Source organism: Mya arenaria, chromosome 17, assembly GCF_026914265.1.
Source record: "Mya arenaria isolate MELC-2E11 chromosome 17, ASM2691426v1".
In the NCBI taxonomy this organism is placed as follows: domain Eukaryota; kingdom Metazoa; phylum Mollusca; class Bivalvia; order Myida; family Myidae; genus Mya; species Mya arenaria.
Genome location: NC_069138.1, coordinates 4,048,931 through 4,062,606, shown reverse-complemented (window position 1 = coordinate 4,062,606; position 13,676 = coordinate 4,048,931). Strand labels below are relative to the sequence as shown.

Sequence of the window (13,676 nt, the reverse complement as noted above, 5' to 3'; positions counted from 1 at the left end):
TTCATTAACACTAGCTTGAAAATTCATTTGACTTGCTTGAGTGTGTGCTCAAGGAATTCATCGATTTGATAAATGATAAGAATTAATTTGCTTTTATTTATTTGTATGATAATGATACTAAGTAAGGGCTTTTCCAGTAAAACATATTACCCACAGGGTGGAGACATTTATTTAAATAGTATATAGAAGGGTGTCTCATTTCGCTAATTTGGATCCCACAATCAGTATAAACTAAAGAACTCACAGCACTGTCCATGCAAATGGAACACTCTGAGTTAAGTCCCCTGGCCACGACGGACATCTGTCTGGATGCTTGAGCTTCTAGGGGAGGTGCCGTCGGCCTTGGAACACTGAAGTCTCCAGACTGGAAATGGAAATAGTTATATTTAGACATTGCAGTAGTACACAGGGACAAGTTACTCAAAATTGAATTACCCTTGCAAAATATTATGTATGTCTTGCAAATTAAACTCCATAGGAATTTCAGACAGCTTAAGAAAAATGAGTTCTACATGTTATGGAATTAAAGATATGTATTTAAATTTACAGCTAAACAAGCAAATTAAAAGTAACCGTAAATAATTCTGAGTTAAGTCCCCTTCGCCATGGAAAACGAAAGTATAAGGAATGAAAAAGGTAACAAGTTAGTAAATAGTTAACAAAGCATCAAGTCAAAACATCATTTCTCAAGGGTTCTCAACATTCAAACTTCATTAATGTTATTACTAGAAGCTTACCTTACTTTAATAACATTATGAGCTTTTAAACTCATTCAGTCCAAAAACCAATAAGTTAAAACTGCAAAGCTTAAACCACAACACAAGAGAATAAAGTAACAAGAGTTGCTCTTTTTTCTAGTTAGACAAGGTGCATAAATCATAAATATTTAAAGCCAGAGTTATGAAACTTGCTGTCCATTTGCGTATTGTCTTTGGCAACCTTTCTTCCAAGTTTCATTTTATTATATTTGGCAACATGTGTACACATTTGCATTCAAATATCTCTGGCAACATGTATACCAAGTTTCATTTAAATATCTCTGGCAACATGTGTACCAAGTTTCATTTAAATATCTCTGGCAACATGTGTACCAAGTTTCATTTAAATATCTCTGGCAACATGTGTACCAAGTTTCATTTAAATATCTCTGGCAACATGTGTACCAAGTTTCATTTAAATATCTCTGGCAACATGTGTACCAAGTTTCATTTAAATATCTCTGGCAACATGTATACCAAGTTTCATTTAAATATCTCTGGCAACATGTGTACCAAGTTTCATTTAAATATCTCTGGCAACATGTGTACGAAATTTCATTTAAATATCTCTGGTAATATATGTACCAAGTTTAATTTCAACATCTCTGGCAACATGTGTACACATTTGCATTCAAATATATCTGGCAACATGTGTACCAAGTTTCATTCGAATACCTACCTCATCATGTGTACCAAGTTTCATTAGAATACCTACCTCATCATGTGTACCAAGTTTCATTCGAATACCTACCTCATCATGTGTACCAAGTTTCATTCGAATACCTACCTCATCATGTGTACCAAGTTTCATTCGAATACCTACCTCATCATGTGTACCAAGTTTCATTCGAATACCTACCTCATCATGTGTACCAAGTTTCATTCGAATACCTACCTCATCATGTGTACCAAGTTTCATTCGAATACCTACCTCATCATGTGTACCAAGTTTCATTCGAATACCTACCTCATCATGTGTACCAAGTTTCATTTGAATACCTACCTCATCATGTGTACCAAGTTTCATTCGAATACCTACCTCAACATGTGTACCAAGTTTCATTTGAATACCTAGCTCATCATGTGTACCAAGTTTCATTCGAATACCTACCTCATCATGTGTACCAAGTTTCATTTGAATACCTACCTCATCATGTGTACCAAGTTTCATTTGAATACCTACCTCAACATGTGTACCAAGTTTCATTCGAATACCTACCTCATCATGTGTACCAAGTTTCATTCGAATACCTACCTCATCATGTGTACCAAGTTTCATTCGAATACCTACTTCATCATGTGTACCAAGTTTCATTTGAATACCTACCTCATCATGTGTACCAAGTTTCATTTGAATATCTTGAAAAAAAAAATTGTTTTATGACAAAGGTAAAAGTTTTTGCATTCTGACAAAAATAACGATGACATCGACACTAAGGCTATGACAATAGTGCCTTAACTTTTTCTTCTTATTAAAACAAACAAGTTAGCAAAAAGGAAAAAAATCCTTACCTCCACTGACTTGACCTTCAAAGATAACTTGGTGTCCCTGTACTCTTCAATATTCCTCAGGATTTCTCTTCTTACCCCCAGCTCGTGTATTCCCATCTGTAATGAAAGAATTGAACATTTAAGAATGTAAGCATCATACAGAAATGAATGATGGCCCATGCCAATTTCTTACGCAAAGCTACTTCTATCTGAACGCCAACCTGAACTTGCGCTTACTTATTCAATATAATATAATAATTTTGTAAGAAATTATTTATCATACTGCTGCTGGCTTTTTAGTGAATACTTATAAAAGAATAAAGACCCATTGGTTATATCAGACAAACAATTAGGCAAAAAAAAATTGTGTGGTTCGAGTTTTATCTTATGCCAAAACAGGTAGGATAGATAGGCTTTGTCTATTAAGCTTTATGCAAGAATGAAAAAGTCATTATTGGGGGGTGGCGTTTAAGTAATCTTCAGTATAAAGCTTTTTAAACTACATATTAAAAAACACAAACAAAGATTATTTTTTTTTTATTTAACAAGCAGACGATAAAAACAAAAGAGTCTGTGTGCCTATTTCGTAGGTAGGGTCAGGTAACTCCAACTAGAAGTATTTCTTTTCAGGCCTTTTATGTCAAACAAACATTACCAGTTTAAGATCCTCGTCTGACAGTGTAAGCATGGTTTCTATGGTGATACGATGCCGTGCAAATATCCGGATGAAGTCCTCGGCGTGGGCCTTGTTCAAGATCTTCACAACACTAATCTCAAGGTTCTGCTCCTGAAGTAAATACAAAGAAATTTGAAATACTAGAGCTATCATGGAAATTAGTAAATACCCCCAGAATGCTGCCTAGGGTCATATAATGAAAGCATCTTAAAATTGTACCTTTTCCTTAAATTCAACAATTTCTTTAACTGTTTTACTTCACAAGTAGAAAGAGTTATTCTTAGTTTTCTACATGAAATCTCTTTTTTGAAAAATGATTTTATTTTAAGAAACATAACAACTCCAAATTTTTAACTTAAATAAAAATAATGTGAACTTGTTCTTAAGGTGCTTCTTTAAAACAGAGCCTAGACATAGGAATAGTAAAATCTCTTCTCCTGCAAATACCAACTAGAGCTGTCACAGGAGTGACGAATACCCCCAAATGCCGCCTGGACACAGGAATGGCAAACCATTCCTTTGAAAAGAGGCCATAACTCCAAGGTTACTGCACACTGCATCTTCTTTTATCATGCATGTATTGTTTTATTTAAATCTGTTGAGTAATTTAGAAGTTACACTGCTGACAAGAAAAACTAGCCTTTCATGAGTTATCGTCCGGAAACCGTTTTTCTACTTTTAGTAACAGTGACCTTGACCTCGGCCCCACCAGCCCCAATATCAAACTTGACCTGTATCTTCTGATGTTACACCCGTGTACCAAAAATTGTTCAAATCTGTCTAGCCTTTCATGAGTTATCGTCCGGAAACCATTTTTCTATTTTTAGTGACAGTGACCTTGACCTTGGCCCCACCAGCCCAAATATCGAACTTGACCTGTATCTTCTGATGTTACACCTGTGTACCAAAAATTGTTCAAATCTGTCAAGCCTTTCGTGATTTATCGTCCGGAAACCGTTTTTCTATTTTTAGTAATAGTGACCTTGACTTTGGCCCCACCAGCCCCAATATCGAACTTGACCTGTATCTTCTGATGTTACACCTGTGTACCAAAAATTGTTCAAATCTGTCAAGCCTTTCATGAGTTATCGTCCAGAAACCATTTCTATTTTTAGTAACAGTGACCTTGACCTTGGCCCCACCAGCCCCAATATCGAACTTGACCTATATCTTCTGATGTTACACCTGTGTACCAAACTGTATCTTCTGATGTTACACCTGTGTACCAAAAATTTTTCAAATCAGTCTAGCCTTTCATGAGTTATCGTCCGGAAACCGTTTTTCTATTTTTAGTAACAGTGACCTTGACCTTGGCCCCACCAGCCCCAATATCGAACTTGACCTGTATCTTCTGATGTTACACCTGTGTACCAAAAATTGTTCAAATCTGTCTAGCCTTTCATGAGTTATCGTCCGGAAACCGTTTTTCTATTTTTAGTAACAGTGACCTTGACCTTAGCCCCACCAGCCCCAATATTGAACTTGACCTGTATCTTCTGATGTTACACCTGTGTACCAAAAATTGTTCAAATCTGTCAAGCCTTTCATGAGTTATCGTCGGAAACCGTTTTTCTATTTTTAGTAACAATGACCTTGACCTTGGCCCCACCATATCTTCTGATGTTACACCTGTGTACCAAAAAATTTTCAAATCTGTCTAGCCTTTCATGAGTTATCGTCCGGAAACAATGAAAACCGACAGACCGACCGACAGACCGACCGACCGACAGACCGACCGACCGACCGACCGACCGACCGACAAGCTCACTCCTATATACCCCCTCAAACTTTGTTTGTGGGGGTATAATAAAATTCATTACTTACTTATTAAGTACACACATTTATGAACAATTATTTAAAAAGTTTTTAAAAAATCTGGTCCAATATTACCATAAGTCTTAATCTGAATTTGATTTTTTTTCAAATAACCATGATACTTTTGTGCGTCCCAATACTGATCAGATTATAATTTTGTTTGTACAAATACTAATCAGTTTAATCTTACACAGAAAATTAGAAGAATCATAGAATATTATTACAAAAGCACTGCTGTCTTTTATTTTTGCCATCTGTTTATCCAGCATAACTAATATTCCTGCATTTCACGTTATCTTTAGAAAACAGGATATAGTCAGGTTATATTATTTTTTCGAATAATGGTAAAATTTGTTGTTCGTTATATTTTTAACAGCAACTTATAATGACAATGACAATGCAGAAAACACCAAGTTGGAGACAATACCTTGACTTTATTTTTCAAAAAACATTGCTTTGCAGAACAGACCAGCCAAAGCCCAAATAACTGCATTATCCTACCCTATCAATGAGTGATTGAGGCTTCTGGTCCATAAGCCTCTGAAACTGTACCAGCCAGTAGTCTGCCTGACCATCTTCCCTTTGTTGCTCCATTTCATCCTATAAATAGTAACACATTTCTTTATTTAGACATTGCATCATTTCTATTTTTTTAAAAAAGGTCATGAAACTGTACAAGCCAGTTTTCAGCATGATATCTTCCCTTTCTTGCTCCATTTCATTCTCAGCAAACATATTTCATTGTTACAATTTTAAATAATTACATTAATAAATTGCTTTATTAGCTTTTAATACCTTACCAGATCTTTCCTGAGTTCGATTGACACAGCAGCTCAACCAACATGGTTTATTGTAACAATTCTAAATATAGACATTACATCATTTCTATTTTTATGATTTCAACAACTTACCAGCCTTTTCCTGAGTTCAATCTGCCGATTGTCTTGTTCTTCCATTAACTGTGAGAGCAGCTCAATAAGCATTATACGCTTCTCTGCCAAGCGATTCTAAAAATAGAAGAAAATGTATTAAGATTTGGTTTAAATACATGTAACACCATCAGCCAATATAAAGTCAATATTATTCTGCTAGGCTTTCATTAGATGGAATTCACATAATGTTTGTTCCTTGAAATGAAAAGTATGAGAACTTTGTCACTGAACTTTCAAAAACTTTTCTTACCATACTCTGACAATGCTTTCAAACTTTTAAATGATGGTTAGACTGTCACAAGTCCTTTTGTTTTAACCCAATATTACAAAAAAAGTCCTAAAACTCAACTTTTTCAATTAAAGGCACAAAATATAGGTTGATGGGAAAAATAGAAATATACGTTTAATGCATAATAATATTTCATGGTAACTTGTTTGACTTTAAATGATAAAAAAGCATATGCCATATTATTTGTGTACAGACAAAAAAAAGCCATATTTTAACTGGAGAAGTTGTGGCAATGAATTTATCAATTGAAAAAATCCTACATAAAGGCTAATATATTTTTATCATAAAAGTCTACTGAGTAACACAAACAAATGCATTCAAATTAAAAAAAATTTTTTTGCATAAACCGATATAGTTCACCATGAAACCATGCTCACCATTTCCTGTTCCATCCTGTGGTCTCGCTTCTCGATTTCAACAACAGTGAGGCTGGCAAGCTCGTCCTGAATCAATGCAATCTGGTTCCGTATGCGCTGGTGTTTCACGTCCTTCTGGAGCTGTAGGGCCTCAAATGCCTCGCGCTGCAACTCCTCCTGTTAAACAATTTAGGTGAAATAAAATAATTTTATTTTTTAACCTTAATATTTGGACATTAGTTTTAAGTTTCAACATGTGTCCCTTGTTTGGTGTTTGTTTAGCCTTCGACCACGGCTTTCACGACTTATTTCCATTGCAATCATAGTGTCTGCTTCAAATGCCCAAATCGTTTAAAAAAACAAGAGCTGTCACAGAGACAGCGCGTTCGACTATTCTGCCGCTTTTCAATGTAAGGATTAAAAAGTTTTGGCGAAACATGCATGGATCACTATTAGATTAGATTTCAATGCAATACATGGTGTGCTGAGATATAAACATTAATGTGGTTCCATGCAAAATATTAACGAGAATTTCTAAGTCTAATAATAAAGGGCCAATTTTTGCAAAATACAGTTATCTAACTTGGATATTCAATTAAGTTGGGTGGTTGAATACCATTGTATAAAGTCTCAATGCAATACATCAAATAGTTGCTGAGATATTATCCTATGTGTGCTAACATGCAAGACCTTAACCAGAATTTCTAAGTTGCATAATAAAGGGGCAAAAATTATATATTATAAAAGATAGAGTTATCTTACTTGATTAAATAAGAAGGGAGCCTGTGTGTAAAGTTTCAATGCAATACATGATGTATTCGCTGAGGTATTGACTTAAAAGTGGTTACATGCAAAACCTTTACCAGAATTTCTATGTCGAATAAAAAAGGGGCCATTATTTTAACTTAATGCAAACTGGAGTTATCTTACTTGGTTATTTAAGTAGATGGTTGAGTACCATTGTATAAAGTCTCAATGCAATACCTCAAGTAGTTGCTGAGATATTAACCTATGTGTGCTTACACGCAAAACCTTAACCAGAATTTCTAAGTCGAATAATAAAGGGCAATTATTTGCATTAAATGCAGACTAGAGTTACCTAACTTTGTTAATTTAGTAGGTTGAATGGTTGAGAACCATTGTATCAAGTATCAATGCAATACCTCAAGTAGTTGCTGAGATATTAACCTATGTGTGCTGGGAATACATATCCAAAGTTTCAATGCAATAACTGATGTATTTACTGAGATAATGACTTAAAGGTGCTTACATGCAAAATCTTAACCAAGGTGTGACGCCAACGCCGACGCCGACGCTGACGCCAGGGTGAGTAGAATAGCTCTCCTTATTCTTCGAATAGTCGAGCTAAAAATACACAAATAAATCATTCAAATGTTTCCTTATTACTATTATGTTCCGTAAATGTTTTATATTAGGGAAATAGAAGAGGGGAAGAGAGGAGAGCTGATAAAAGAGGGGGGGTAGAAGAGTGGAAAAAGGAAACAGAGGGGAATATAAGAGTGGAAGAAGGAAACAGAGGGGAATATAAGAGTGGAAAAAGGAAACAGAGGGGAATATAAGAGTGGAAAAAGGAAACAGAGGGGAATATAAGAGTGGAAGAAGGAAACAGAGGGGAATATAAGAGTGGAAGAAGGAAACAGAGGGGAATATAAGAGTGGAAGAAGGAAACAGAGGGGAATATAAGAGTGGAAGAAGGAAACAGAGGGGAACATAATAGTGGAAGAAGGAAACAGAGGGAAATATAAGAGTGGAAGAAGGAAACAGAGGGGAACATAAGAGTGGAAAAAGGAAACAGAGGAGAATATAAGAGTGGAAGAAGGAAACAGAGGAGAATATAAGAGTGGAAGAAGGAAACAGAGGGGAATATAAGAGTGGAAGAAGGAAACAGAGGGGAATATAAGAGTGGAAGAAGGAAACAGAGGAGAATATAAGAGTGGAAGAAGGAAACAGAGGAGAATATAAGAGTGGAAGAAGGAAACAGAGGAGAATATAAGAGTGGAAGAAGGAAACAGAGGGGAACATAAGAGTGGAAGAAGGAAACAGAGGGGAATATAAGAGTGGAAGAAGGAAACAGAGGAGAATATAAGAGTGGAAGAAGGAAACAGAGGAGAATATAAGAGTGGAAGAAGGAAACAGAGGAGAATATAAGAGGAGATGGAGGGAAAGAGCTGATAAACTAATATTATAAGCTAGTTGGAATATTGAGAGGTAAATAATGAATGTTATTTCAATAGTGTAGTTTTGTAACAACCTCATGTGTGTGACATAAAAATTTAGTACACAAAATGCCCAATGCATAGTCTTACTTGTAAACACAATACAAGATACAAGAATCTTAATTTAGAGGTGGATAAGAAACATCAGCTCAATGAGCTGTCTTCCAACATGAATAACAAACATACATAACAAAACATATCAATGAACTGGTGACATGGAAATAAAATATAAAACACATATCTTCTGTAATTTAAGGAAATTAAAAATTAGACGGTTGCATTTATTTTTTTCATTGGAGTTAAATGACATTTCAGGAACCAATAACCAGTACTTTATCCCTAAATGTCATTTAACTGATCAAGCTTTAAAAACAATAAAAGCAAAATTAATGTATGTCTGAAGGTAAAAAATTGTGCAATGTGACTCATATCAGTATTTTTCAACACACATATGTATATAAATCCATTCGGAGATAGATATTGCTTAAAATGGAACATGTATCTGGTTACATACCACTCTGAGGTAGACATTGCCCAAAAATGGAACAAGTATCAGGGCTTTTTCTATAGTACCAACGGGTCCGACTATCGGACCCATTCCCAAAGCAAAATATAAGATATTTTTCCCAATCTTCAGAAAAAAAATCCCAATCCAAAAAAAAAAAAAATTTTTTTTTTTTTAGAAATTATTTTTTCCTGTACTGGTTCATTTTTTTAACATCCTAATAAATTATGTCATGTGAAATTTTTTTGGTAATTGAACTCAGAAATCATTGATTTTCGTCACATTCAGAGATCAGAAATATGAAATATTATCTGTCATGATTTATTGCAATAGATATTTACACCCCAAGGATTGATATTTCAGCCATTGCGGGTCTTTTAAAGGGAAAAAACTAATATTAAATCATTACCAATTTCGCAGGAGACTAGACAGCTTTTTCCCAATTTTGGCATTTTCACGACGCAAAATTTCCCAAAATGTCTAGGGTCTTTTTCCCAAAATGGGCAGAAAAAGCCCTGAGTATCTGGTTACATACCACTCTGAGGTAGACATTGCCCAAAAATGGAACAAGCATCTGGTTACATACCACTCTGAGGTAGACATTGCCCCAAAATGGAACAAGCATCTGGTTAAATACCACTCTGAGGTAGACATTGCCCCAAAATGGAACAAGTATCTGGTTACATACCACTCTGAGGTAGACATTGCCCCAAAATGGAACATGTATCTGGTTACATACCACTCTGAGGTAGACATTGCCCAAAAATGGAACATGTATCTGGTTACATACCACTCTGAGGTAGACATTGCCCAAAAATGGAACATGTATCTGGTTACATACCACTCTGAGGTAGACATTGCCCAAAAATGGAACATGTATCTGGTTACATACCACTCTGAGGTAGACATTGCCCAAAAATGGAACATGTATCTGGTTACATACCACTCTGAGGTAGACATTGCCCAAAAATGGAACAAGTCTCTGGTTACATACCACTCTGAGGTAGACATTGCCCCAAAATGGAACAAGTCTCTGGTAACATACCACTCTGAGGTAGACATTGCCCCAAAATGGAACAAGTATCTGGTAACATACCACTCTGAGGTAGACATTGCCCCAAAATGGAACAAGTATCTGGTTACATTCCACTCTGAGGTAGACATTGCCCAAAATGGAACAAGTATCTGGTTACATACCACTCTGAGGTAGACATTGCCCAAAAATGGAACAAGTATCTGGTTACATACCACTCTGAGGTAGACATTGCCCAAAAATGGAACAAGTATCTGGTTACATACCACTCTGAGGTAGACATTGCCCAAAAATGGAACAAGTATCTGGTTACATACCACTCTGAGGTAGACATTGCCCAAAAATGGAACAAGTATCTGGTTACATACCACTCTGAGGTAGACATTGCCCAAAAATGGAACAAGTATCTGGTTACATACCACTCTGAGGTAGACATTGCCCCAAAATGGAACAAGCATCTGGTTACATACCACTCTGAGGTAGACATTGCCCCAAAATGGAACAAGTATCTGGTTACATACCACTCTGAGGTAGACATTGCCCAAAAATGGAACAAGTATCTGGTTACATACCACTCTGAGGTAGACATTGCCCAAAAATGGAACATGTATCTGGTTACATACCACTCTGAGGTAGACATTGCCCAAAAATGGAACATGTATCTGGTTACATACCACTCTGAGGTAGACATTGCCCAAAAATGGAACATGTATCTGGTTACATACCACTCTGAGGTAGACATTGCCCAAAAATGGAACAAGTATCTGGTTACATACCACTCTGAGGTAGACATTGCCCAAAAATGGAACAAGTATCTGGTTACATACCACTCTGAGGTAGACATTGCCCCAAAATGGAACAAGTCTCTGGTAACATACCACTCTGAGGTAGACATTGCCCCAAAATGGAACAAGTCTCTGGTAACATACCACTCTGAGGTAGACATTGCCCCAAAATGGAACAAGTATCTGGTTACATTCCACTCTGAGGTAGACATTGCCCAAAATGGAACAAGTATCTGGTTACATACCACTCTGAGGTAGACATTGCCCAAAAATGGAACAAGTATCTGGTTACATACCACTCTGAGGTAGACATTGCCCCAAAATGGAACAAGTATCTGGTTACATACCACTCTGAGGTAGACATTGCCCCAAAATGGAACAAGTATCTGGTTACATACCACTCTGAGGTAGACATTGCCCCAAAATGGAACAAGTATCTGGTTACATACCACTCTGAGGTAGACATTGCCCCAAAATGGAACAAGTATCTGGTTACATACCACTCTGAGGTAGACATTGCCCCAAAATGGAACAAGTATCTGGTTACATACCACTCTGAGGTAGACATTGCCCCAAAATGGAACAAGTATCTGGTTACATACCACTCTGAGGTAGACATTGCCCAAAAATGGAACAAGTATCTGGTTACATACCACTCTGAGGTAGACATTGCCCCAAAATGGAACAAGTATCTGGTTACATACCACTCTGAGGTAGACATTGCCCCAAAATGGAACAAGTATCTGGTTACATACCACTCTGAGGTAGACATTGCCCCAAAATGGAACAAGTATCTGGTTACATACCACTCTGAGGTAGACATTGCCCCAAAATGGAACAAGTATCTGGTTACATACCACTCTGAGGTAGACATTGCCCCAAAATGGAACAAGTATCTGGTTACATACCACTCTGAGGTAGACATTGCCCAAAATGGAACAAGTATCTGGTTACATACCACTCTGAGGTAGACATTGCCCAAAATGGAACAAGTATCTGGTTACATACCACTCTGAGGTAGACATTGCCCCAAAAATGGAACAAGTATCTGGTTACATACCACTCTGAGGTAGACATTGCCCCAAAAATGGAACAAGTATCTGGTTACATACCACTCTGAGGTAGACATTGCCCCAAAAATGAAACAAGTATCTGGTTACATACCACTCTGAGGTAGACATTGCCCCAAAAATGAAACAAGTATCTGGTTACATACCACTCTGAGGTAGACATTGCCCAAAAATGAAACAAGTATCTGGTTACATACCACTCTGAGGTAGACATTGCCCAAAATGAAACAAGTATCTGGTTACATACCACTCTGAGGTAGACATTGCCCAAAAATGGAACAAGTATCTGGTTACATACCACTCTGAGGTAGACATTGCCCAAAAATGGAACAAGTATCTGGTTACATACCTGTTTAGCTAGGTCGGAAATGAGCAGGGAGAGTTGTTTGTCATTGTGATCGAGGACGCTGGCTATCTGAGCATTTGCCATCATTTCATCGCTGATATCAAAGGAAAACAATATAAAGCTTAAACATTAAAGATATATATTCTGCAATTCTGGGGTTTTATGTAAGTGTGAAAAGATGTCTGCTGTTTGGCAGAGGTTTCTGCCTACCTGAGCATTAGCAATGATTTGTTTCTAAAAAACCTGAATGAAAATAAATACAACTGATATGTTCTTGTTAAATGACAAATTCATTGATTTTAAATGCTTTACAATTATAAAAGTCTCCAGCACAAACATTTATTTATTTCACAACATTAAGCACTATAAACACCAGGGGCAGTGATTACGAACAGCCTTAGGTCTGAGTTCAGACTCAAGACTCATTATGGCAAAACTTCATTTCATTGTAATTTTCCTTCTATCAGAGCATTGATGGTAACCTTTGCTTAATTATATTCATATTTGAATGTTTTACTATCATTTCATCATTTTTTTGTAAAAGAAATGGAATAAATATGATTTTTTGTTCCTTCATAAAAATGTTTTTCTGAGTCTACACTCAGATTTTTGACTGTTTGTTATCATGGCCCCTGAGCCCATGAATACAAAACAGTCTAAAGTCTGAGTCTAGGTTCAGACTCAAAAAAGCCCTTTTGTTAAATAACAAAGAATCATTTTTCTTTTGGTGCTTTTGCTGTAATAAATGTAAATAATTGTATAATTTCGAATAGAAATAAAATTGAGCAAATTTCATCATAAAATCTTAACAAGAAGAAAAGTTACAAAAAGGGAAGGGTTGCAGTTTTGCCACTTGAGTCTGAACTCAGACATGAGACTGATCGAAATCATGGGCCCGGGTAAAATGCAATCATGGCCCACAATAAACAATCATATTTGAATTCTAGAATCCTTACTTTTCAAGAGCATTCTGCAGGAAATCTTCCTTCTCTCTCAGGTATTTCTGTACCACAGACTCGAAAAACTCAGTCTCCTGTAGAAGGCTTTGCATGTTGCCTAGGAGACAAAAATAAATAAAAAATTTATTAATATGATTTTATCTCGAATAGTTTTGGGCCACAGTCCCAAAAATCTCATTTCTGTAGAACATTTTGTATGTTGCCTAGGTCAGAAAAATAAATGCACTGTAGAATGAATTTTGTTATTTCATAAAATAATTATAAAATATAATTCTCTTATTTTTTATGCAGAAATCTTTTTCCTATAAACTGTTTTGCATGTGCCTATGTAACATAATATATAAAGATTCATATCATTTCATGTTTTTTTAAGAGCATGATGACTTTTAAACTTTAATATCTAAATATAGATATTTAACAATCA

At 36.0% G+C, this 13,676-nt stretch overlaps 1 protein-coding gene across 2 annotated transcripts in view; it reads right to left on the bottom strand.

The window, feature by feature from the left end:
* LOC128224171 (E3 ubiquitin-protein ligase LRSAM1-like) overlaps nucleotides 1-13,676 on the bottom strand; it is a 39,406-nt gene that overhangs the window by 3,354 nt on the left and 22,376 nt on the right. For both annotated transcript variants that reach the window (XM_052933914.1, XM_052933913.1), the window contains exons 15-22: nucleotides 13,250-13,349; nucleotides 12,297-12,387; nucleotides 6,339-6,494; nucleotides 5,652-5,747; nucleotides 5,242-5,340; nucleotides 2,905-3,036; nucleotides 2,271-2,366; nucleotides 245-364 (exon numbers count right to left, since the gene is read on the bottom strand). In XM_052933914.1, the coding sequence (XP_052789874.1) occupies nucleotides 245-364; nucleotides 2,271-2,366; nucleotides 2,905-3,036; nucleotides 5,242-5,340; nucleotides 5,652-5,747; nucleotides 6,339-6,494; nucleotides 12,297-12,387; nucleotides 13,250-13,349 (890 nt within the window). The remainder of the gene's footprint in view (nucleotides 1-244; nucleotides 365-2,270; nucleotides 2,367-2,904; nucleotides 3,037-5,241; nucleotides 5,341-5,651; nucleotides 5,748-6,338; nucleotides 6,495-12,296; nucleotides 12,388-13,249; nucleotides 13,350-13,676) is intronic.